At 38.9% G+C, this 26,482-nt stretch overlaps 1 protein-coding gene across 4 annotated transcripts in view; it reads right to left on the bottom strand.

Annotated features, from left to right (window-relative positions):
• RSF1 (remodeling and spacing factor 1) overlaps positions 1–26,482 on the bottom strand; it is a 116,485-nt gene that overhangs the window by 18,585 nt on the left and 71,418 nt on the right. The window contains exons 6-13 of one of the 4 annotated variants that reach the window (XM_084895003.1): positions 18,065–19,815; positions 15,942–16,148; positions 14,216–14,290; positions 11,259–11,363; positions 10,080–10,159; positions 3,302–3,356; positions 1,753–1,862; positions 328–395 (exon numbers count right to left, since the gene is read on the bottom strand). In XM_084895003.1, coding sequence (XP_084751129.1) covers positions 328–395; positions 1,753–1,862; positions 3,302–3,356; positions 10,080–10,159; positions 11,259–11,363; positions 14,216–14,290; positions 15,942–16,148; positions 18,065–19,815 — 2,451 coding nt within the window. Of the gene's footprint in view, positions 1–327; positions 396–1,752; positions 1,863–3,301; positions 3,357–10,079; positions 10,160–11,258; positions 11,364–14,215; positions 14,291–15,941; positions 16,149–18,055; positions 19,816–26,482 lie in introns of all 4 variants that reach the window. The other 3 variants (XM_084895002.1, XM_084895005.1, XM_084895004.1) reach the window with 3 other exon arrangements.

Here is a 26,482-nt window from a genome sequence, read left to right as displayed (position 1 = left end):
AAAAATGGAAAGAAAACAGAAAAGTTTCGCTGGGTTTTCCATTTGGAAGCAGAAGTAAATTTATAATCTACTGAGGAACATTTGCATTTTCCATCAGATCAGAAAACAAAACTTTTAAAATAAGTGGTAAGATCCAAGTCTATACACTGACACTGTGTCCACAGATTATTTTGAATCTCAGACTATTAACATCAGCAGTAATTATGATAAACACTAGGAAGAAAAAAGAAAAAAAAAGCTCACTGCTCTAACCAGGGCATTTTAGTTATATTTTATTGGCTGGAGTTACAGTATATGAAAAAGAGAGAATGATAAACAAACACATACCTCCTCCATCAGCCTCTTTGATATCATCTTCTATAGCTTCATCAATTGCTTCATCGAACTCATCAAATCTAAAATACATACAACAATCAAGTTACAGCCTGACACCTGCATGTCAGGAGGGCTGCCTCAGAAATGAAAAAGGCCGGATATGAAGCTGCTCTTTTCCACTTTGGGACTGTGTGACTTGGACTACATCCTCTCACTCCGACTAGCCTCCATTTATTTTGTAAAATTGGGTTTTGTAAATCAGTATCTAATACATAAATTGTTGTTTTTCACTTTCAAAGATCTGTACCAGGCACCAATAAGTATTTTTGTAAAAAGCCAGATAGAAAATATTCCATGCTTTGTAGCCCACACAGTCTCTGTTGTAACTATTCAAGACACCGATCAGTGCAAAAGCAGCCAGACAATACAAGTGAATGATGTGGCTGTGTTCCCAAATAACTTTATTAATGGACACTGTGATTGAATGTCATGCAATTTTCATAGGATGTTCTTTTGGTTCTTTTCTCAACCATTTATAATTATAAAAATCACTCCCAAGGAACTGGCTAAACAAAAACTGGCAGTGAGCTGGATTTGGCCCACAGGCCAGTTTGCAAAACCCTAATGATACAAATCACTTGGCAAAATTAACAAAATTAGTGTCTAGAAATAATACTAAATTCAAGGATGACATTATTATTGTTATTGAAGGCCATATTATTATTATTACTAGAATTCACATACAGTCAGAATTTTAAAACTATGAAAATGCACTTCATCTCACAAGGGCTGTTTTCAACTTAAAGAAAAAGAACAAGACTGGATGATTCCTAAGAATTCATCATATGCAAAACTCCTTTTATTTTAGAACTGAGATAAGCACAAAGACAAAGTGAATTGCCTAAAACATTTTAATTAATTAAAATGATATATTCCATTCTGGCCCTTACTGATGCTGCTCACTGGCTAGAGGGTTGGCCTGAACACTGCAGTGTGTCAGGTTCGATAACCAGTAAGGGCATGTACCTGGGTTACAGGTTTAATTCCCAGCCCTGGTCAGCTATAAGGCAACCAACGTGTCTCTCTCACATGGATGTTTCTCTTGTTTTTCTCCCTCCCTTCCACTCTCTCAAAAACTCAATGGAAAAAATATTGAATGAGGATTCACACACACACAAAATCCAACAAAAAATTATTTCGTCTGGCCAGTGTGGTTCAGTGGTTCAGGGTTAAGTGTGTGATTTAATTAAATCTATGGACCAGGGCACATTCCTGTGTGGGTGTGCAAGAAGCTTAAACCTGTGTGGGTGTGCAAGAAGCAACCAATCAATGATTCTCTCTCATCATTGATGTTTCTCTCTTTCTTTCTCTGAAATCAATAAAAAAGTATATTTTTAAAAAATTCTTTTATTGTAACTATTTCCATATATTTCATACCTATAACTTATACATTTCCGTGTTCTTGTTGATCTTCTTTCAAGCAAGTTTGCTTTGGATTTTTTTGAATCTTTTTTCTTTTCTTCATGATCTTCAGAAAAATCTGGCTCCTGGTTTTATGAAAATAAATGAATTTTATTACTCAGGACAGAACAAAGTTCCTTGAAACTAATAGCTTTTAATGTCCCTCTAGGTAGCACATGTGGAAGGTTTGAAAAAGATGATCCCCCCAAAACTGAGTGAACATGGCAACACTATGTACAGACTTAAAAAATATTGATGATCAAAATAAACACTTCTGACCCTGGCCAGTGTGGCTCAGTTGTCTGGGCCTTATCTATGCACCAAGTCTGCCGGTTTGATTCCCGGTCAGAGCACATGCCAGAGCTGTAGGCTCGATCCCCACCCACTTTGGGTGGAGTGTGTGTGTGTGTGTGTGTGGGGGGGGGGGGGTTAGGTGCAGGAGGCATCCATCAATGTCTCTCTCTTAAAAAAAAAAAAAAAAAATCAATAAGAATATTTTTTTTAAAAAGCACTTCTATATTAAAATTCTTATGTTTTTGTGAGTTTATAATGACCTCTTTTAAAAAGAATCAATCGGGGAAAAAGGAAACATAGGTAAAACTTTAGACAATAAAAAACAATAAAAAGATGCCCTAACCAGTTTGGCTCAGTGGAGAGAGCCTTGGCCCATGGACTGAAGGGTGCCGGGTTCAATCCTGGTCAAGGGCAAATGCCTGAGTTGTGGGCTTGATCTCCAGAGGGGGGCATGCAGGAGTCAATTACTCTATGTTTCTAACTTTCATCCCTCTCCCCTCCTCTCTGTAAAATCAATTTTTTTAATAAAAAGTATATATATTTAAAAATCATGATGTTTTTCCATCAGTAAATTTTTAAACAAATAATTAGATAAGTTGAAAAAAGAGATATAATGGATTTAGAAGAAAGGGGCATGACACTGAAGGGAAAAATAACTAACCAAGACAGGCTATTTAAGAGTGTGATTTAATTAAATCTGAATTGAACCTGTATGGAACTGAGAAAATTTCTTCATTTCAAATAAAAACTATGATACATATACTCTCACTCATGAGATATCCTTCTTAATTATAAATTAAGCTAATGAGTGCAAAACAGTGAAATCTCTTCAAAGAAACCAAACTATAAGAACACAAACTGAAGGTTTTGATAACCACAAAAGACTAGAATTAAAAACCAGCTCTCCCTAAACTATTCTTTAGACAATTTACATAAACAGCATATAAAGAAGCTGAAACCAAATTAACCAATTTAGGTTAAAAACAAAACAAACCACAACAAGCTCCAAAGGGGTGAGCTGTAAATTTCATTTGGATGTAATATTTCAGGGCTATCTGCATGTACATAATCATGAGGGATTATGGGTGATTCTTTAAGGTCCTAAATTTTCATTTTTAATAAGTTATGTAACATGAGTAGTTTCAAACTACTCATGTTACATAATGTGGGATACAATTTAGAACAATTATGGCAATTTCCTCTTTAAAAATACTATAAGCCAGAAACTTACTTGTGGAGGAATGATGTTTTCAATACTGATACCCACATACACCAAGCGTTCTTTCCTTTAAAAAGTGAAAAACAAGCACATAGGCAAAATGAGATTTGCTAAAAATAGCAGTGTTATGAAAACATTACTAACATAGACAATACTAAAATTATGATTTTATGGTAATAGCAGAGGCAAGGTTACAAACATGTTAACTATTATCTATAAAGCTTACAGTACTGGTATATGTAGGAAGCACAAAATTTCCTAAGGTTTGAAAATGGTAGCTTTAAAAGTGACTTACACAGAGGGAAGGGGGTGGGAGGTTGGTGGGAAGGAGGAAGGAGATGAAAAATACAAGCTTTCAATTATGAAACAAGCCAAGGGATGTAATGTACAGCATAGGGAATAAAGTCAAGAATATTGGAATAACTACATATGGTGACTGATGGTTATTAGACTTTGTGTTTATCATTTTGTAAGGTATATAAATATTAGATCACAATTTTGTATACCTGAAATTAATATAATATTGTATGTCAACCATAAGTAAAAATAAATTTTTAAAAAAATGTGATTTATACTAATGAAAAAAATCCTGCAACTGAAACAGACAAGGAAACTGAGGTCATGCTATGACTCACTGGCAAAGTTATTAGATAAAAAGCGAACTTTGAATAAACTAGATATTTGTTAGGCTGAGAGTTTTTAGTAATACTATATGGGTGACACAGCTATCATCTCATAACAATAAATATCCGTATAAAAATAATTCTTGTAAGAGAATTATATCAAAGTCCCAGTGAATGATACTAGACCATTCACTTCTTGTTCAAAGAGAAGACAAAGAGCAATGCAGCCACATGAGTGTGTACTGTAGGATGCTACAATGAAGGTATCTTCATCTGGATTTAAAAACTAACGACATCTTCATAATTTCATTTCAAAGAAACCGAGCTTTGTTGATTTTAATTCAACAAATTTTACATAACAAATTACTATATCCAACTGGTGCAATTTAACTTTCTCCCAAAGTTAAATTGATTGTCCAAGGACAACTGAGCTCTTTACACACATGCCAGTATATGGTGAACTGAATAGAAATACAGAAGACAAGAACAGTACTAGCTGAAAATAACAGGGAAGGCTTCATGGATAAGTCAGAACTTGGGCTCTCTGTTATAAAATACTAGAAACCCAGAGCATGAAATTAGTGCTCGGGTACGGTCCCTAGGCCTGGCCTGCAATTAGGGCCATCTTCCCGGCTGCCCGCAGCTGGCCCCACCACCTGCCGCCATCCACTCCGGGTTCCCCGTTCCCCATCGGGTGAAAGGACTGAGAGGTCGGCTGTTCCCGCCCGCTTGCTGGCCCCACCTCCCGCCACGAGTCACCCTGGGTGGGGCGACCAGCGGGGCGAGGGCCTTGGCCTGGCGCCACCTGCACCCCCTGCCACCCAACCCTGGTTCTCCATTCACCATCAGGTGCTTGGAGCCTGCAGGCCAGGGAAAGGGACCAAGAGGTGGTCAGTGTGCCTCATAGAGGCTGGTCCAGCAGTTGTTCTGGTTGTTCCGCCCTTAGGGTCAATTTGCATATTACCCTTTTATTATATAGGATAAAGGCCTGGTGCACGGATGGGGACTGGCTGGCCTGCCCTGATGGAGGCCCCGGATTGGGGTGGGGGACCCCTTGGAATTTATAGTTAATCTATTATTTCTTTGCGAAATATATATATTTTGCTATGTAGAGCCCCTAAGATTCATACATATACATGTATAACATATAATGAAAGCCTTGTTTAACCAGTTTATTGGTGAGAACTGACAATTAGCAACAATTCAGTTAACTGGCCTTGTGCCAGATTGGTCTCCCTGTAACAATCTTTCTGTGATCCAGTTTCATATTGGATGTAGTGTGTGACCTAAAGCCAGAATTACAGATGTGCTTTTAAAGAATGACATTTAAGTAAAAATTACCAAGAGTAAAAGAGAAAGCAAAAGAACTAGATCAACAGTGTTATCACATGCTGTGGCACATTTTAACATGGATTTCTAAAATTAAAATATATTTCTTAAAAAACATATACTAGTATTTTTAAAAAAATATATATATATTTTATTGATTTTTTTTACAGAGAGGAAGAGAGAGGGATAGAGAGTTAGAAACATCGATGAGAGAGAATCATCTATCAGCTGCCTCTAGCACATCCCACGGTACATGCCCTTGCCCGGAATCGAACCCGGGACCTTTCAGTCCGCAGGTCGACGCTCTATCCACTGAGCCAAACTGGTCCCAGCTATACTAGTATTTTCTTAATTGCAGCAGTATGGCCTTCAGTGTATGAGGGAATAGTAAAAGAAGTTTTACCACTGTACTAGCTGGTTTGGCTCAGTAAATAAAACATCAGCCTGTAGACTGAAGAGTCCAAGGTTAGACTCCAGTTAAGGGTACATGCCCAGGTTGCATTTTTGATCCCCAGTGGGGGGCACTCTCATCATTGATGTTTCTTTCTCTCTCTCTCCCCCTCTCCCTTCCTCTCTAAAATCAATAAAAATATATTTAAAAAAGAAGTTTCACCACTTTCTCCACATATAGAAATATAGCATCATCATAGGTTAGCACCATCATAGGCCTCCAAACAATAAGTAGATATAATCTGAGTAGCAGGATATTATTAGTAGTTGATCTTTTTGCCTTTTAGAGATAATACATTTTCTTCCAAGCTCTTGAAGGGTCAGACAATTAGCTATTGACACTGCTGAGTCAAATCAGCTTCAGAACATGAAAATACTGCTCATTTCTCAGGACAGACAGATTTCCAAACGACTAAGGCAAAGGGACAATCTGATTTTCAATTATGATTTAATTTTAAGCAACTCAGGTGGTTTTCCAGTGCCAAAATAAAAACAGGAGCAACTCTGCACATCACAATAACACTAATAATTTTATACAGGACTGTTACACAGTTTCTAAATACAACAATATTTAGAAAACCATTTAAACTAAGCACCCTCCATTATGAGCCACAGAGTTCAAACTGATTAATAAAGAAGAAAACAGGATTTGGAGGCTGAACCCATTTTTAAGGTTTGCCTTTGCACAGAGCAAATTGAGATTATGAAATGATCTTTAGGTAAGCTAAATTTTAAGGAAGGGGGAACAATGTGACAGCAGGTAAAAGTTACAATTATAACAAGTGAAAGTAATAAGAACAATCAGAAAACATTGCTTAGATTATCTTATACTTTGTGCAAATGAGCATCAAGTCCTGATTAATCCTCTAAAAATTCTCTTCAACATCTCCACTTTATTACCACAACTGTCCTAGGTCAGGCCTCACTGGCTCTCATGGACTCTACTGCAAAAGCCTCAACTGTAACTCTGGTTCTGAGTACCCCTCTTTTGATGGCTCCCCCACTGCCTATAAAAAATACAGTGGTACCTCGTTTCTCAAACGACTCCCGTTTTGAACAATTTGTTTCTGAGCCTGACAACCCTTTCATGCTGATACCTGTATGATGAGTCACACATCTCAGGTGACAAACAAAGGAGAGAATGTGTGAAGATGAGTCAGGTTACTACTGTCAAAATCTCAGGATATTGTGCTGTAAATATTTTTGTCTTTTTGCTTTTGTTGCTGCTTATAATTATTAAGTTTCATTTTTTTTAAAATATATTTTATTGATTTTTCACAGAGAGGAAGAGAGAGGGATAGAGAGTTAGAAACATGGATGAGAGAGAAACATCGATCAGCTGCCTCTTGCACACCCCCTACTGGGGATGTGCCCGCAACCAAGGTACATGCCCTTGCCAGGAATCGAACCCGGGAGACCTTTCAGTCCGCAGGCCGACGCTCTATCCACTGAGCCAAACCGGTCCCGGCAAGTTTCATTTTTTACTGTTCATTTCTTTTGTTATATTTTCATTGACATTTCATGTCCTTTTTGTTTTTAAAGTATTTATAGATTAAACAGTACAATAAACATATACTGTATATAAGAAGGGTTAAAACAGGGAATCAAGGACTACATCAAAATAAAAAGTTTTTGCACAGCAAAAGAAACCATCAATAAAACAAAAAGAGAGCCTATGGGAGAAAATATTTGGCAATGATACATCTGATAAAGGGTTAATATCCAAAATATATAAGGAACTCATACAACTTAACAAAAGGAAGACAAACAACCCAATTAAAAAATGGGCAAAGGACCTATATAGACACTTCTTCAAAGAGGACATACAGAAGGCCAAGAGACATATGAAAAAATGTTCAAAGTTATGGATCATCAGAGAATGCAAATCAAAACAACAATGAGGTACCATCTCACACCTGTCAGAATGGCTATCATCAAATGACAAGTGCTGGTGAATATGTGGAGAAAAGGGAAAACTTAGTACACTGCTGGCGGAAATGCAGACTGGTGCAACCACTGTGGAAAACAGTACGAAGTTTCCTCAAAAAATTAAATATGGAACTGCCATTTGACCCAGTGATCTCACTTCTACATATCCTAAGAAACCTGAAGCACTAGTCAGAAAAGCTGTATGTGCCTTTATGTTCATAGCAGCACAATTTACAATAGCTAAGATCTAGAAACAGCCCAAGTACCCAGCAGTAGATGAGTGGGTAAAAAGCTGTGGTACATTTATTCCATGGAATACTGTGCTGCAGTAGAAAAGAAGAATCTCTTAACCTTTGAGATAGCATGGAGGGACATGGAGAGTATCATGCTAAGTGAAATAAGTCAGTCAGAGAAAGAAAAGCATCACATGATTGCACTCCTATGTGGAATCTAAGTAACAAAATAAACTAATGAACAGAGTGGCTCAGAGACTTGGAAGCCTGGAATAGAGAGCAGAATCTCAGAGGGAGGGTGGGAGTTAATCAAACAAAAACCTTGTATGCATCTATGTATAACCATGGACACAGACAATAGGGTGCTGAAGGGTTGGGAGGGAGAAGAAGGGGTGAGCGGGGGCGGGCAATGGGAGTAAAGAGGGACATATATAATATTTTCAACAATAAGGAATAAAAAAAGGACACAAGCCCTAGCTGGTTTGGCTCAGTGGACAGAGTGTCATTGGCCTGCAGACTAAAGGGTCCCAGGTTCAATTCCGGTCAAGGGCATGTGCTCAGATTGTGCCCTTGATCCCCAGTAGGGGGCATGCAGGAGACAGCCAATCAATGATTCCTCATTGATGTTTCTATCTCTCTCTTCCTTCCTATCAGAAATCAATAAAAAATATATATATTTTAAAACACACACACAGAAAAAAAAATCATTTGGAGGCTCTGGAATGGATTAATTCAACTCACATTATTTCCAATAGGAAAAAATGATTTGTTTTTTTTAACATCTTTCCAGAACAAATTAAGTTCAAGAACTGAGGTTCCACGGTAATTCAAATTCCATAACCAGGTATGCAAAGCTGTTCACAATTTGGCCTCAATCTGCTTTTATAGCTTCATCTCCTACAAGTCTTCTCCTCTCACTTTCATATTTTGTCTTTAATCACATTTGTGCCCTTTGCCTAAAATGTCCTTTCTCTGCATGCCCACCGATATAATCCCAAGAACATCTTCCTGATAAGCCCAACCCCTCAAACTCAAATCCACTTCACAGTGTTCTTGTATTGCTCTGAAGAGACCTCAGTTTGTCTACTTAATTGTATCACTGGCTCATTCGCCTGTGTTCTGATAGAGGGCGAGCCCCAGGTGATTGGAAGCTACGTCTTATTCCTCTCTTCAGTTTGGTACATAATAGGTCTCCATGTATGTTTAGCAGCAGATTAATCAAAGAAGGAACAAATAAATGTAAATAGAAACATGCTGTCTTGATTCTGAGTTCCCTTTTAAAGATTAGGCTCAATTCTAGTTTAATCTCCTACAACAGACCTCTCAATTGCTTTAGATCAGGATGCAGTGGCATACTGAAGAGGGAAGCATCTTTTCTGGTCGGTGGGACACAGTTCAGTATTTAAATGCTCTCTATTGCACGTGTGTGAATTCTGCCCACCCAAAGACATGACACACAGGAAACTAAATCAAACACTAGTTTTTATACTTTTCTTGCACTCGCTACATATGTAGGTACATATCCCCCACAATACTTGGGCCAATATTTATTCAGAGAAGATTCTGATAAGTATTTTAGTGCAGGGCTTGGCAAACTTTTCCTGTATAAAGACAGATTAACAAATCAGGCTTGGTGGGTCACAAGGTCTGTGCTGCAACTACAAAACTCTGCTGCTATAGTACAAAAGCAGCCACAGACAATAAATAACACATGAGCATGGCAGTGTTCCAATAAAACTTTATTTAAGGCCAATGAAATCTGAATATATAATTTTCAGATATCATCAAATGAGTGTTGTTTTGATCTTCTTCTTAAAATATATTTTGTTGATTTTTTACAGAGATGAAGGGAGAGAGAGAGAGAAAGCTAGAAACATCGGTGAGAGAGAAATATCAATCAGCTGTTTCCTGCACACCCCCTATTGGGGGTGTGCCCACAACCAAGGTACATGCCCTTACTGGAATTGAACCTGGGACCTCTGAGTCCGCAGGCCAACGCTCCATCCACTCAGCCAAACCAGTTAAGGCTGATCTTTTTCCCCCCAATCATTTAAAACAATACAGACATCTTTAGTTAGTGGGCAATACAAAAACAAGAAGCAGGCCAGAGGTGGCCCACAGGGGATAGTTTGCCAATCCCACTTTAGACAGACACATCGATCTATATTGTAAAACAATTCTGCCATCAAATTCCCAAGTAAAATATTAACACACATATGACAATACCTGCGTTCAGCACGCTCTTTCTTCTTTAAGGCAACATCCAAATCCTGCAATTGTTCTTCTAATTTCTCACACAGTAGTTTCTGAAATAGCCAAACAGATGAACACCATTTTAACACCTTTCCACAATCATCTGCCACTTGCATGTTAACTTGTGGGATAGCTGTGCTCTGAGAGCTGATAAGGGGCCACATGTGGGTGAAGACTGAAGTGTCCTCGTGTCTGATTAAATACAGTGGTGCCCTCAACATTCACTGAACTAAAGATGAGCACAGTAGCTCCCATGTAAAGCAGATATCAGAGAAACTTAGAGCCTTGCCAGAAAACACATTCAATTACTGTTTAAAATAGCATTTGGTTCACTGTGTATAGATAATAGTGATTTAAATTTTTTTAAATCTGAAGACATTTTTAAGGGAGAGAGTTATATGTGCAATGAAATACAATGGTGCCAATAATGACTAGTCTTAAAAAAGAGAAAGAAAAAATTTACAAAACCATGCCACATGATTACTGGGACAAAATAGAACTGAAGAATTTTAACTGATAAAGCTATGCTAAGTCACAGAAGTCCACTTCACTGAAAAATGCAATGCAGCCCATCAACTTTAAACTAAAATGAGACTGGGCTTGTGAGAGAAAGGACCCCTTGGGCCCAGTGCACAGATATATCCTGTTCTTCAACTTAAAGAAATAATTCACCTGATTCAAAATAAGAGATAAATAGAATCCATATTTCTATTCATAGACCATCATAATGGTATATAATTCATGAAACCATCTACAAAACTACTGACAAGGGGAGGCAGGCAGAAATGAAAAAGATGACACAAAGGGATACATAATATGAAGAAACTATTTCTTAGCTTGTATATTATCTTAATTTGGGGCTCTTTGTGCCTTTAACAAATGAGCAGGGTGGGAGGAAGAGACTATAATTTTACAAAAATTACAGATCTTCTGAGAATTGCTTTAAAAACAATTTAATTTAAATGCTCTCTAAGAGATAATAGTAAAAGGTAGCCTTTTCAATCGTTTCTAATTTCACAGAAATTTAAACAAGAGGTAAACCATATTTACAAATTGTTTTGAAGATATAAAATGTTTAGTAACTGTCAAGAAGTATTACTAATTTGACTATAAAACCTCAGACTGGAAAAAGAGAGGTGTGCAGGATCATACATGTTGGCAAGGGGGGCAGAACCATTCTCCATCAGGGATGATCATCAGAGGAGGGCGAAGGCAAGCAGTGTGGTAGCCACTGTCACAAGAGTCGCACAGAAGAATCTGAAATAAACCAGATATTAACACCAACCTAACTCCATGACTAAAATTCAGTGACTCAAGTTAAAATAAAGATATTTCTTAGCACTATTCTAAGAATATACTATACTTTTTTATTTGTATAATAAAAAAAAGCTCTGATAATTAGGGATCTTAACATGCCATTAAATATAAATAAAAACTAAAAATATGGTAAAATATAAAATTAAGTGAAAAGTAGCAAGTACTTTCTGAACTAGAGTTGCAATCCTTTTCTAGTGTGCCATGAGAGCTGCAACAATAAATTTTTTATAAAAGAGTTTATATAAGGCTCAAGTATCACAAACTACCCTACCATACATAGGAATTTAAAAATCTACTTTTAATAGCATTTCAATAACCAATCTGTAAAATCATTCATGGTTAATTTTATCATATAAACTTAAATGTGGAAGGAACTGTAGGAAGAGGGGAAAGGAACTACACTTAGGATCATCATGTTCAAATACAAAGTCTTAACCAATATTTTTTGTTATTTGACTTAAGATGACCAACTCTCTAAAATTTAAAATGCTGCATTATGAACACTTGACTTAAAAAGAAAAACAACTTACCATTTAAAAATTTTTTTTATATTTACAGAAGAGTTACAAATATAGTAGAGTTCCCATAAACTCATTACTCAGCTTCCACAAATGTTAACATCTTACATAACCACAGCACATTTACCAAAACTAAGAAATCAACATCAGTACAATATTACTAACTCAACAACAGAATTTATACTTCGAAGAATACTAGTCAGATATTATGTAGTTCCCCTCAACCTGGGTTTGTTTGATGCCTTCTCTTGAAGTTATAAATTTTCGAGACAAATTCCACCAAGATGAAGTGCCCTGTTCACCGTGTCATGTCTGGGGATACATGATATCAATCTGACTTATTACTGGTGATAATTAACCTTGATTGCTTGGTTCTAGTAGTTGGTTTTCATCACTTTAAAATTACTAATTTTCACTTTCCAAACTTTAGTCTCATTAGAAGTGGTAAGTCCAGCTCATACTCAAGGGGAGGGAAATTTAGCTCCACTCTAGAGGGAGGAATTACTGAAGAATTTGTTGATAGAAGGTAAAACTTCCACAGCAATGAATAATATGTTGAAGCTATGCAAATATTCTGTTTTTCCTTCAAGTTTCACCCACTAGTTTTAGTACTTCATTGGATCTTGCTTACAATAATTACTACTGAGGTGTTCTAATGATGATTCTCTATTTTCCTTATGTCTTATACATTTGTTATATGGAATTCTTCTGTAAAGAAATTATGTCCCTTACCCCACATTTACTTGTTTATTCAATTATGTATGTATATCAGGGTGAATTAATGAATATTTATTTTATTCTTTGGGTTATAATATAAAACTACTACTTGTCAAATTCAAATGTTCTAGCTATGGACACACTAGGAGCTCTTCCAGGTTGGCTGTGTCATACCAATCTTTTAAAAAAATATATATATGTATATTTTTATTGATTTCAGAGAGGAAGGGAGAGGGGGAGAAAGAGATAGAAACATGATGAGAGAGAATCATTGATTGGCTGCTTCCTGTACTCTCCCTACTGGGGATCAAGCCCGCAACCCAGGCATGTGCGCTTGACCAGAACTGAACCCAAGACCCTTAGTCCACAGGCCGGCGCTCTGTCCACTGAGCCAAACCAGCTAGGGCTGCATCCTTTTTTAAAAAGCACTTCCTTACTTCCCAGGACTATAGGATACTCCACACATTTATCTATATATATAAAAGGCTAATATGCTAAGTGTCCAATTGTCTAATTGGTCACTATGACACTAACCACCAGGGGGCAGATGCTCAATGGAGCTGCCAAGCTGCAGTGACTTGGCAGCGGTGGTTCTCAGGTGACGCACCCCAAAACCAGAGAGCAGGGAGCCCGATTTCTCGAGGGGCATCACAATTCCACCTTCAGTCATGTTATGTTGTTGTTGAGGCACTGTCACCCCGAATCTGGCTTACTGCGCACTTGCGTTTGTGTTCCACACCCTGTATGACAACAACTTTGCAGAGTGCCCTCTTGCATTTCAGGCCCCCTCAGGGGATGTGGGAGAGCTGGTTTTGGCCGGATCCCCACAGGCCAGACCAAGGAACCCCACCTGCCAGAGGAACCCCGCTCACTCCTTTGAGCCATGGTGCCACCCCAGGCACAGAATAAAGGATCATGGGTTCAATTCCCAGTCAAGGGTATGTACGTGGGTTGCAGGCTCAATCCCTGGCTTGGTCGAGGTATGCATGGAGGCAATCAATCAATGTGTCTTTCTCACATCAATGTTTCTCTCTCTTTCTTCTTCCCCCTCCCCACTCTTCCACTCTAACAGCAATGGAAAAATATCCTTAGGTGAGGATTAAAAAAAAAAAGCGGGGGTGGGGGCATTAGGAAACAACAGAAAAAGAGTACAACTGTTGATTTTCACTTTATTTAAAGGGCAGAAAAGACCACTATCTCATATCTTCTTTTGGCTTTCCTCCACACAAAATCTTGACCTAACTTTCACAGCCTGATGATCATAAAAATGCTTAGAAGGGTCTTATCAGGGTTATTTCAGCATCTACTCTCCTCTTATATCTTTTACTTGAGCCCTCTGAAACTACTAGAATATGATAAACTTCACTGATTAGTTTAGTTTCCATATATGAGTTCAACGTTAAGAAAAAAACGAAGTAAACCACAAAAAACTTTAACCTAGCACATAATAGATGTGTTAGGCAACTTTACAAAACATTAAAAGCAACCCTCAGAAGAAGTATGTGGTATTATTCCTTTTTAGATAATGGAAATATCAAGATACAGAGAAGGGAGCACCTGATAAGTGGTGGAAGCAGGATCTGCTGCCAAGTCTGTCTGGTCCATGCTTTTCCCATCACACCACACTGCTTTCTAGGAAAAAAGAGCCTTGGAGAACCACTTCATGTGAATTTTCCAAACGTTAGAGGATCTCAAAACGTTTCTGATCCACACAATTCTACCCATGTGGAAGCATCTTTCTTTACATTTCCTTCTATTTAATAGTTGGAGCCTGTCTTTAAAGTCAAATGTATTCAAAAGAACAGAATAGTTACATAGAATTGGGCATATCAAGAGTGTTTCTTCAATAGGCTCTTTAGAAAGCACTTATGAATTGCAGAAATCCTATATAATAAAAGGGTAATATGCAAAGTGACCAAACGGCAGAACAATAGGTCACTATGACTCGAACTTACAACCAGGGGACAGACGCTCTACGTAGGAGCTGCCCCCTGATGGTCAGTGCGTTCCCACGGGGAGTGCCACTCAGCCAGAAGCCATGGTGAGTGCAGTGGTGGTGGTGGGAGCCTCTTCCACCTCTGTGGCAGTGCTAGGAATGTGCTACTGACGTCAGTTGGACATCCCCGAGGGCTCCCTGACTGCGAGAGGGTGCAGGCCGGGCTGAGGGACTCATGCACCAGGCCTCCAGTGTGTGTGTGTGTGTGTGTGTGTGTGTATATATATATATATATATATGTGTGTGTGTGTGTGTGTGTGTGTGTGTGTGTGTGTGTGTGTGTATGTATATGTATGTGTGTATATATATATATATATATATATATATATATATATATATATGTAGGAACTGGTTTTCTTCTTTTTTTTTTTTTTTTTAAATATATTTTATTGATTTTGTACAGAGAGGAAGGGAGAGAGATAGTTAGAAACATCGATGAGAGAGTCATCGATCAGTTGCCTCTTGCACACCCCCTACTGGGGATATGCCGCAACCAAGGTACATGCCCTTGACCGGAATCGAACCCGGGTCCCTTCAGTCCCCAAGCCGACGCTCTATCCATTGAGCTAAACCGGTCCCGGCTTTTTTTTTTTTTTTACAGAAAGGAAGGGAGAGAGATAGAGAGCTTGAAATGTCGATGAGAGAGAAACATCGACCAGCTGCCTCTTGCACACCCACTACCGGGGATGATGTGCCCGCAACCAAGGTACATGCCCTTGACCGGAATCGAACCCGGGACCTTTCAGTCCGCAGACCGAGGCTCTACCACTGAGCCAAACCGGTTTCAGCTTAGGAACTGGTTTTCCTGATTTAGATTACTTACTTACTCGGTAAGAAAGTTCCATGTAAATTGGTCACTATCCTTCTGAAATTATATCTGAATATATTTGTACTCTAAAATTTTTTTTAGAATTGCCCATTTCCTAAAGTTGTAAACCCTACCAGGTTAACTACTTGATTTATACGTTGTTACAGAAAGGCCATAAGGCCTCAGGCCTTACTTATTTACAGCTGGCACTTCAGAACAGTACAGACATATTTGAAAAATGTCATAGATTTGTGAGAGAAATTAGGAGTGTATTCTTATTAAGAAGAAATAACAACAGCTAGCTAGGCAGAATAAAAGCAGGATCCTGACCTTCCCAGAACTGGGTTATTTAAGAAATAGAAATAAAGGTTATTTTCACAGACAAGCTCTGCAGCATTAAAAAATTCAAATCATGATCAAGCCCAGAAGAGTTAGGCTTTGGAAAACCATAGCAAGCAGGTAAGGTGAGTGTTACGCACTAGCTCAGGATGGTTTGGAAGGCCACATTTTTTGCAGGGTTCATCATCATCCGCCATGACGGCTTCTTCACTCTCCTTTTCTCCTTCCTCTTCTGAAGCTGCAGACGATTTTTCACTGTCAGATACTTCACTTTCATCGTTGCTGGAATATTTCCATCTGCCGCGTGTTCGGGAACCAGTCCATCGAACTTTGCCTTTGGTTTTTACCTTGTATAAAAGAAAAAAATTGGGATAATTTGTGTAAGAATATAAGAAAAACTATTATATGTCCCTTGCAGAATATATAGTCAATACATAAAAAAAAAAAAAAAGAAAAAAGAAAAGAAAAAATTATTGTAGCTTTTTCACAGATACACCTACTATTTAATTTTGGTATACATCCCACTATGTTTTCTATTTTGGGGGGTATTATGATAAATACTATCTTATAAGTATTTTTCCTAGTCATAAAATATTTTCCTAACATCATTGTAAATGACTACATAATATGCCATCGTGTAGTTGTATTTCTCTAATCCTCTACTAGACAGACATTTAGGTAGTTTCCCATTTTTTCAACAGTATCCTTGTAAATAAAAACTTTTATACATAGCTCTGTAGTTAGGATAAATTCCTGGAAGAGAATTCTGGGTCAAAGGCCATGCACATTTTAAAGGATCTATAATAGAGCACTGACTATGTACTCACATTTTATTATACAAAGTTTTAAATTTCCACATCAGAGATTAATATGAAAAATTTTTAATGGGTCAGAAATGCACATAAAAATCCTGACAAAATTAAAAGATATATTATTCAGAATAAGTTTATAATGTTGTAAATTGCTTTTTATTTTCTGGTTGTACAATTTTTATATATTTTTATTCATTTCAGAGAGAAAGGCAGAGGGAGAGATAGAAACATCAATGATGAGAATCATTGATTGGCTGCCTCTTGCATACCCCCTACTGGGGATCAAGCCTGCAACCAGGGCATGTGCCCTTGACCGGAATTAAACCCGGGACCTGATCCTTCAGTCTGGAGACCATGCTCTATCCACTGTGCCAAACCGGCTAGGGTCAAAATTTTTAAATTTATATTTTATTTTTTACAGTATAAGTCCTTATCAAAGACCAACATAATTCTAGCAGAAGGGGAAATTTTTTTAAAAGTAAATAATTAAAAATTCAGTATTCCAGGCAATAGAGAATCACTTACAAAGATGAACTATCTGATCACTAAATAGATTAAAAACGAAAGTAGCACTTTTAATTATAACAAACTTCCACAGACAAGCCAAAGACCAGTACAAAATTTTGCTTAAATAAGAGGGACATCAGAAAAACATTCTGGCTTCTTAGACTAATATATTATATTGGGGAATATAGGCACTCTCATACCCATAATGAGAGAATACATGACAAGATCATTTTTAGAAATGTGACAATAATTGTCAAAAAATAAAATATACATGCCCCTTGACCCAGCAAATCCAATTCTAGGAGTCTATTCTAAAGAAATACTCACTCATGTCCAAAATGATCTTCAAAGCAGCATTGCCTGCAATAGTGAAAAATTGGAAACAACCTAAATGTCAATCAATAAGGGAGTAGTCAAAGAAACTGAGTTATATCTACACTATGGAATACTATGTGGCCATTAATAACCAAAATGTAGACTGCATCTTACTGATGTGGAAGAGTTCAAAAATACACTGTTAAGTGAAAAACTCAGATAAAAATGAACATAGTTGATTCAACTTATTTTTTAAGTGAATAGATAAATATTTATAACATACACATGAATGTATGAAAAAAGATTGGAAACTGCTAATAGCGTTTATAGGACATTTTCATTTTTCAATCCTATAGATTGGGTATTATTTGAGTAGCTTGCAGAAAAAATATATTTCTTTACTGCCTGTAATTAAAAAAAAAAGTTTAAATGAAAGATGATTAGACAGTCTGAAATAAAATGTCTGGGGATAATTACTGAGAAAAGACATCTCTGATATAGGAAGATATGTGTGTTTTTAAGGTTTTCTTTGAATGACTTTAGTCAAAAGCAAAAGCTACAAACACCTACAGTCAAATATTTCTAATAAAAATTAAATCTCAGAATAGGAGAAATTTTACCTTGCTTACTTTAGAATTTGTATCTTTCTCCATTTTTTTCAAATTTTCCTTTTTGTCTGTTTTTTGCAAAGCTGTTGACTCCTCGTCCACTTCATCTTCTCCTTCCCCTCTTTTTTTATCAGCTTTCTGATCTCTGATCTCAGCCGCTTTGGCTGTGGGTCTAGATATTCTTGGAGACCTCCTTAAAGTACGACCCACATTTGTTTTATCTTCTTCCTTCTCGGACTTCTCTTGCTTGGTTTCTGGTTCTATAATTTTGGGAGGAGATTCTGGCTTCTTCTTCCGACTGGATATCCTAATTGTTAATTTGATGCCCTCCTTTTGCCTTTCAGAGGTTATCTCTGTGTTTTCTGAGGCAGTGGTTTCTTCTTCAGGAATCAACTTATACCTAAATTTGTTTTTTTGCACAGAACCTTTTGTGTCTGAAGGGTCCTCTGCACCAGAGGCCTGGGCATTGTCCAGGCTGTCCATTTCTACCTGCATGGATTCAGAATCTTCTTTTGGAACTTCTGAGTCTGTTTTCTGCAGGGACTGACCCTCAACAGAACTTGTGCTCTGACACTCCACCATTTCTTTTTCTGAGGCTGGTTTCTCACAATGGCCAGCCATGTCAGACTGCGAGGAAGATTCAGCTGCCCCGGGAGAGCCCAGCATTACTGATTCCAGAGAGCTCTTAGGAACCTCCTCCGGTATTGGACTCAATCTTTGTGGGTCCTTATCAAGAAAGGTCTTATGGGACTTCTCTAACTTTTCAAGACATTCTATGACTGGTGGGCGTGTATCCTTATTTTTGAGAGGCTTCTCTTCAACTTTCACGGTATGGGATTCAGTAGTAGATAAAGCAGTTTTTAAAGAGAGATCAGCTGCCATCTCAGAAGCCTCGAGAGAGGTTTCCATTTCGGGAGGACCAGTTTCCTCTATCTGCTCTTTTGGACTCTGGGTCTCCACAACTGATATTGAACTTTCTGAATTTTTCTCTAAAGGGACCGCTTCCTTTTCCAGGTCACCTTTTTTAATACTTACTATGACAGAATTTAAGGACTCTGCTCCTTTTCCCTCCACGATGACACTTTTATCCTTAGAGGGGCTACAGCTATCTTCCTTTGTATCATAAAACTTTGTCTCCATTTGTTCTGTCTTAAAATTTGGAGTTACCTTTTCATCACAAACTTCTCCATTTACCAGTTGTTTCCCTTCATGACCCAAAGCAGTGATTGCAGAAATCCTTTTATAAGTCTCCTCCTCTTGTTTTATTTCATCCTTCAAAAATTCTTTTGTTGGAGTAACTGATTTACACAAAGGTCCTTTGATTGGACTGTCAAAATCATCACTCAGTTTAATTTCTCGTTTTTTTAGTGGTATCTTGGCCTGCTGGTCATTTTTAAGTTTCTCAGTTTCTTCAGTAGACTTCTCAGTAATTTCTTGAGTAGATTTAACATTGACACCAAACTCCAGCCTCTCGGGCTCTAGCTTCTCCATGCCTCCTTTGATATCTTTAGGGTCTGCTTTACATTCCTTCACTTCGACTTTAATGGGTTTGACATTTTCCTTGAAGGCATCAGTTTCTTCTTTGATAATCTTTTTCCCCTCGCTTTCCAGCAAAGGTTTTTCTAGCTTTACTATAACTGGCATTTTCACAAGTTCCTTTTCATCTTCTTTTTCTATTTTCATAGTCGTTTCTTCCAGAGCATTGGGTATGGAACAGTTTTCTGAATCTACTGGCTGCTCTTCACTTTTTTTTTCATTTTCTTTCTGTTCCTCTAAAATAAGAAAAAGTTTACATGAATCCAAGCAATCAAGATATATAAAATATAAAAGGCTTAACATATATTTCCATTTGAAATTTCTCTCTTAAAAGAGGTACCCTTTGTCACTGGACAATTAACAATAAAAAAATAAAACCTGACTAAAGAAAATTACCAAATTCTAAAGTATAACCTCTAGATATTAAAAAAAACTATTATTTAGAATGACTCAACTTCTGCTTTATATTTTAGCTTCAGTGGAATTATTTATACAGCTCAAATAATTTATATAAACTCAAAATATGGCTCAACTAAAACTAAAAATATTATATGAAACATTCCAAAAAACTGTATTTGTTTGAAGAACTGATGATTGTTCTTTGTTAAGTCATTGGGCACTGACTTCATTTCATTGAGGCAACATGAGAATGGCAGTGGAGAAATTTGTTCTATGTTTTATCCAGATTATAAAATTAACACAATTCTGTATAGAAATGAAAAACAGAGGGGGGAAAATGACCATAATCCTAATACCCGCAGACAAACATTACTAATATTTTAAGTTACTTCCTTCTAGTCTTGTATATTTTTTACAAAGTCATGATCATGTTGCCATTTTTTTACTGAAACATTAGTACTTTCTTATATTAAATGCTTTATCCAAAAATTATACTTAATCATATAACACTCCCCAATGTGGTTTTATTATAATTTACTTTACTAAATGCTATTATTATAACATTCCAGGAGTTAATATTTTACAAATACACTCTTAGGTTTATCTGTCAATTCTTTTTGTTGTTGTTGTTAATCCTCAACCAAGGATATTTTTTCAATTGCTTTTCAGAGAGTGGAAGAGAGAGAGGGAGAGGGAGAGAGAAATAAACATGTATGTGACAGAGACATATCAATTGGTTGCCTCCCACACGAACCCCGACCAGGGGCAGGGGAGCAAACCCACAACCAAGGTATGTGCCTTTGACTGGGAATCAAACCTGCATCCCTTTAGTGTGTAGTTCAATCCTGTAACCACTAAGCAATACCGGCCAGGTTACATGTCAATTCTTTTTACTTTATTGGTTACATATGTCCAACTTTTGCAGAGTACCTAATAGTGGAAATTTAAACAAAAGCCATATTTAATAAGTGGCATAATCTGTATATAAGATTACAAGACTGCATATATGCTTGTGCTCAGACAATTTGAGCAGAGAGTTTTCAGAATTCTAAATTTATTTACATTTGCATAAAACCTCACCCTATCCTGTCAACTGAAAAACCTCAATTCCAAATGAAGTTGACCAAGATAATAAAAGTTACAAAAAATTTGAACGGATTCTTGCAAGTTGATAAACCACAGTTATAATGTAAATAAAATGGAATGAACAGAAGTGAGATGAAGTAGGAAATATTTTATAAAATAATTCACTATTTCTTTTAAAAGTAAAATTTTACTATAAACTATTTCTTTTATGTTCAATCATTCTGCAAATAAAAATTCAAAAACCACTGAGAACCATTTAGACCCTGAGATAAGTATTGTTCCTCCCTTTTTACATGTTAGTGATTTAATTTATACATGCTGCTAATAAAATTAAAGACATCACAGTAATAACCTAATGTCGTCCCTTTCCCACTGATAAAGTAGGTTTGCTAAATTCCTGTTCATTGAGATTGGCTAGCGTATCAGCAAATCTAATTAAATGAACTTCTTGGTTAACAATTAAAATATAGAATGCCATATTAAAAAATAACTCCAGCCTAATACTAAGAGTTTAGTGAACACAATTTAATATTTCTTCTATATATTTTGGTTCAGAAAGCAACTCAGGATTTCATTACGACTCTCACCCCAGAGGTAAAATGACATTATGACCATACTGTGTTGTAAGTCTGTAATGTGCCAAATATCATTACAATAGGAACCATATTAAAATATATTAGATGCCTGGTGCACAAAACTGGTACACTGGGGAGGAGAGGGAGGGTTCCCTAGCCTGGCCTTTGCTCTCTCACAGTGTGGAAGCCCTGTGATCGATCTCCCCAAAGAGGCAGGCCCCGCCCACCCATCTGGGGCCCCTTGATAGATTTCCCCAAAGAGGTAGGCTGGAGCAGGGGGACCCTTGTCCTTGCCACTCAGAGGCAGAGCTGCTGGGAGCTCCTAGTGCATGCAGCCCCGCCCACCCGCACACAGCCTCCTGTTGATGAATTGTTAAGGTGTGAGGGTGTGGTAACATAAGCTTTTATTAGTATAGACTAGAGGCCTGGTGGATGAAATTCATGAATGGGGAGGAAGGGAGAAAGAGAGTGTCTCTCAGCCCAGGCTGCACCCTCTCCAATCTGGGACCCCTTGAGGGATGTCCAACTGCCCGTTTAGGCCACCAGGATTGGGCCTGAACAGGCAGTCAGATATCCCTCTCACAATCCAGGACTGCTGGCTCCCAACTGCTCGCCTGCCTGCCTTCATGATTGCCCCTGCTTCTGACTGCCAGCCTGATCACTCCCTAACCACTCCCCTGTCAGCCTGATTGATACCTAACTGCTCCCCTGCCAGCCTGTTTGCCCTTAACTGCCCTCCCCTGCAGGCCTGGTCAGGCCTAACTGCCCTCCCCTGAAGGCGTGGTCCCACCCAACTATTCTCCCCTGAAGGCCTGGTCCCACCCAACTATTCTCCCCTGCAGGCCTGGGTTGTCCCCTTCTTCCCCCAACTGCCCTTCCCTGTAGGTCCAGTCACCCCCAACTTCCCTCCTCTGCTGGCCTGGTCACCCCTAACTGCTCTCCCTTACAGGCTTGATACCCCCAACTGCCCTCCCTTATGGGCCTGGTCCCTCCCAACTGCCCTCCCCTGCTGGCCTGATTGCCCACAACTGCTTTCCTTGCAGGCCTGGTCCCTCTCAACTGCCCTTGCCTACTGGCCATCTAGTGTCCTCATGAGGGCAGGATCTTTGACCACGTGGGGGGAGCCATATTGTATGTTGGAGTGATGATCAATCTGCATATTACTCGTTTATTAGATAGGATAGAGGCCTGGTGCACGGGTGAGGGCCAGCTGGTTTGCTCTGAAGGGTATCCCAGATCAGGGTGGGGGTTCCCTTGGGGTGTGGGGTGGCCTGGGCAAAGGGTCTGTGGTAGTTTGCAGGCTGGCCATGCCCTCCGACAATAATAATTAACAAAAGAAAGTCTTTTTCTAATTAGCAGAAAAACACTAGAGGCTAGGATTTTCTTCAACTTTGTTTTCCCCCATAAAAGTTCTCCTTAAGTTAAAAGTCCCTTCTAAGTTAGAATACATTAGCTAATGTGGAGTGAAAACATCTTAAATTTCATGGTGTTCTATAAACATAGTTACTTCCATGTAGTGTACCACTTGAAATGATATGCTAGGTATTAAGACAGAAAAGGGGCTTAAATGACACCTAACACTCCCTTTGAAATAAACCATAGCCTGAGTATAACAATGACAAGTATTTGACAGCCTTAAGCTTGGCAGTATGACTGACCCTACTATAAGTGGGATAAAATAAGTCCTTAATTAAGTGCTGGTGGAGCTTAAAAAACGGGTCACGAAAGTAGGATTCCAAGTGGTCCTGAAATATAACTAAAATTTCCACCATGGAGGAACTGCACCCCAGAGGTAAAAGAGCATTATAAAAATACAGAAGGAATGTCCAAGACAAATGCAAGAAATAAAGTCATCTAGATCATCTGGAACCAGTGATCACTTAAGGAAATAGTAAAAGATAATACTAGACATATAGTTTGAGGCCAGTGTGAGATTCTAATGCCACTTTAAGGAATTCACATTTTTAGAAAGCAATTCTAATTACCTTTAAAACAAAAAGTCAATTTAATTATTCAGTTAGTGAACTTTTTAGGCCATATGATACCATTTTGGGAAGTAATTCATTAAAAAAAAAACAAAAAAAAAACATTTTATTGATTTTTTTTACAGAGAGGAAGGGAGGATAGAGAGCTAGAAACATCGACGAGAAAGAAACATCGACCAGCTGCCTCCTGCACTCCCCCTACCGGAGATGTGCCTGCAACCAATGTACATGCCCTTGACCGGAACTAAATCTTGACTGGAATCAAACCTGGGACCCTTCAGTCTGCAGACCAACACTCTATCCACTGAGCCAAACCGGTTTTGGCAGAAGTATTGCATTTTAAAAAATATATTCTTACTGATTCCAGAGAGGAAGAGGAAGGGATAGAGAGAGAGAAATATCGATGATGAGAAATAATAATCAGCTGCTTCCTGCATGCCTGCACTGGGGATTGAGCTCACAACCTGGGCATGTGCTCTGACCAGGAATTGAACCATGACCTCCTAGTTCACAGGTCAATGCTCAATCAGTGAACCACACTTGCCGGGCAAAGGGTCCCCACTTTTATTTACGTGTTTGTTTGTTTGTTTGTTTAATCCTCACACGAGGATATTTTTTCCCCATTGATTTTTAGAGAGAGTGGGAGGGGGAAAGACAGAGAGAAACATGATGAGAGAGAGACACATCAATTGGTTGCCTCCCATACATGCCCGCAATTAAGTTACATGCCTGCCCTTGACTGAAATAAAAACTGGGACCCTTGGACTGCGGTGACTTGGGCATGGCTCCAGCTCCGGCTGCCTGGCATTTAACGGGAATGCATGGTGACTCTGGCAGGGGGAATAGAAGGCAGGTGGAGGGGACAGCCCAGACACACATCATCCACGGCCCCTCCCGACCCGAGGCACTTGTGAGCCCAGAAATCTGAGGGTGGATAAGACACCAGACCCCTCCAAATCCAGTAAGCACCCCTGGCTCCATCCTGCACTCGAATACCTCCGAGAGCCTCTCTCTCCACTCCGCACTTCAAACTCAGCCAGGACAGACTTCTGCCGCTGCCGCTCCGCACCCTGCTGGAGAAGCTGAGATCCTGTGCCTCTTTTATTTAGGAGCTCTTTTGGATGACCCAAAATGATTAGATCATTCAGGACAAAACTGCTCTAGAGGCTGGTGGAATGGCCGTGCAGGGTATAAAAGCCAAGCGCCCAGAACGACCGGTGGCTATAACATGCACTGTGGCAATTAAGTCACATGCCTGCCCTTGATTGAAATCAAAACTGGGACCCTTGGACTGCGGTGACGTGGGCATGGCTCCAACTCCGGCTGCCCACCCCAGCCTGATTGGGGCCCCCAATAGCAACCCCACAAATTCCTGTGGCCCCTCCCCAACACCGGCCCACCCAATGAGCCCCACACCCCGGTTGGGGGCTGGGCTGGCCTGCCAACTATCTGCAGCCCCTACCCCCACTGGCCCAGCCTTGATCAGCCGCCATCGGGGCAGGCCAGCCAGACCCCTTCTAAGCACGAATTCGTACACCAGGCCTCTATCACTAAAAATATATATATATATATTAGCTGTAAGAATAAGAGTGGCTATTTTATTCTTTCTCTAGTTCCTATTTCTTTTCCCTCCTTGTCTGATTTCCAAATACCCAACCATAATTTTGTTACATTTTGCTTTATTATTCTAACAACATTAGATATTTTCTAGACTGCAGCTTTAAAGTTCCTCACAGAAGGGCAATGTTTGTTTATATCCGAGAGTAATAAAAATGACAAACCATAATAACATTTATTTGGTTTGCTATGGAACAGAACATAGTAACTACACCTAAGAGGATGGTCTAAGGAATTGGGCTTTGGGGGCTGAATAAAAAGGATTACTCTGCCTAGCCAGTATACTCAGTGGTTGAGTATCAACCCATGAACCAGGAGGTCACCAGCTTGATTCACTATCAGGGTACATACCCAGGTTGAGAGCTTGATCCCCAATAGAGGTGTGCAGGAGGCAACCAATGTATGTTTCTCTCTCATCAATGTTTCTCTCCTCTATCTCTCTCCCTCCCTCTTTCTATAAAATCAATAAAAAGCTTTTTAAAAGAGACTGGGGGTGGAGGAAGGTCTATTCCTCCAAGTAATGTGTAAGCACAGCATCAAAAGTGCACGGAACCCTGGCATAGTTGGTTGAGCATCATCATCCCAATGCACCAAGGTTCCAATGTAGATTCCCGGTCAGGGAGCTTACAGGAGGCATCCAACCAATGTTTCTCTCTTACATCCATATTTCTCTCTCTCCCTTTCTCTAAATTAATAAAAAATATATCCTTGCGTGAGCATTAAATAAATAAAAATGTACATAGAGCCCTGGCCAGATAGCTCAGATGGTTAGAGTGTCATCCCGATACGCCAAAGTTGCCAGTTTGATCCCTGGTCAGGGCACATAGAAGCAGCAATGAATGAGTGCCTTTATTTTATTTTATTTTATTTTATTTATTTATTTTTTAAAATATATTTTATTGATTTTTTACAGAGAGGAAGGGAGAGAGATAGAGAGCTAGAAACGTCGATGAGAGAGAAACATTGACCAGCTGCCTCTTGCACACCCCCTACCAGGGATGTGCCCGCAACCAAGGTACAAGCCCTTGATCGGAATCGAACCCGGGATCTTTCAGTCCGCAGGCCGATGCTCTACCACTGAGCCAAACCGGTTTCGGCCAATGAGTGCCTTTAAACAGAAATGCTTAAAATGACAAGTTATAGCCGAAACCGGTTTGGCTCAATGGATAGAGCGTCGGCTTGGGGACTGAAAGGTCCCGAGTTCGATTCCGGTCAAGGGCATGTACCTTGGTTGCGGGCAT

The sequence above is a fragment of the Pipistrellus hanaki genome (genome assembly GCF_964339955.1).
Source record: "Pipistrellus hanaki genome assembly, chromosome: 9".
Classification (NCBI taxonomy): domain Eukaryota; kingdom Metazoa; phylum Chordata; class Mammalia; order Chiroptera; family Vespertilionidae; genus Pipistrellus; species Pipistrellus hanaki.
Note: the sequence above shows the minus strand (reverse complement) of the source record. Positions and strands in the feature narration are given on the sequence as shown.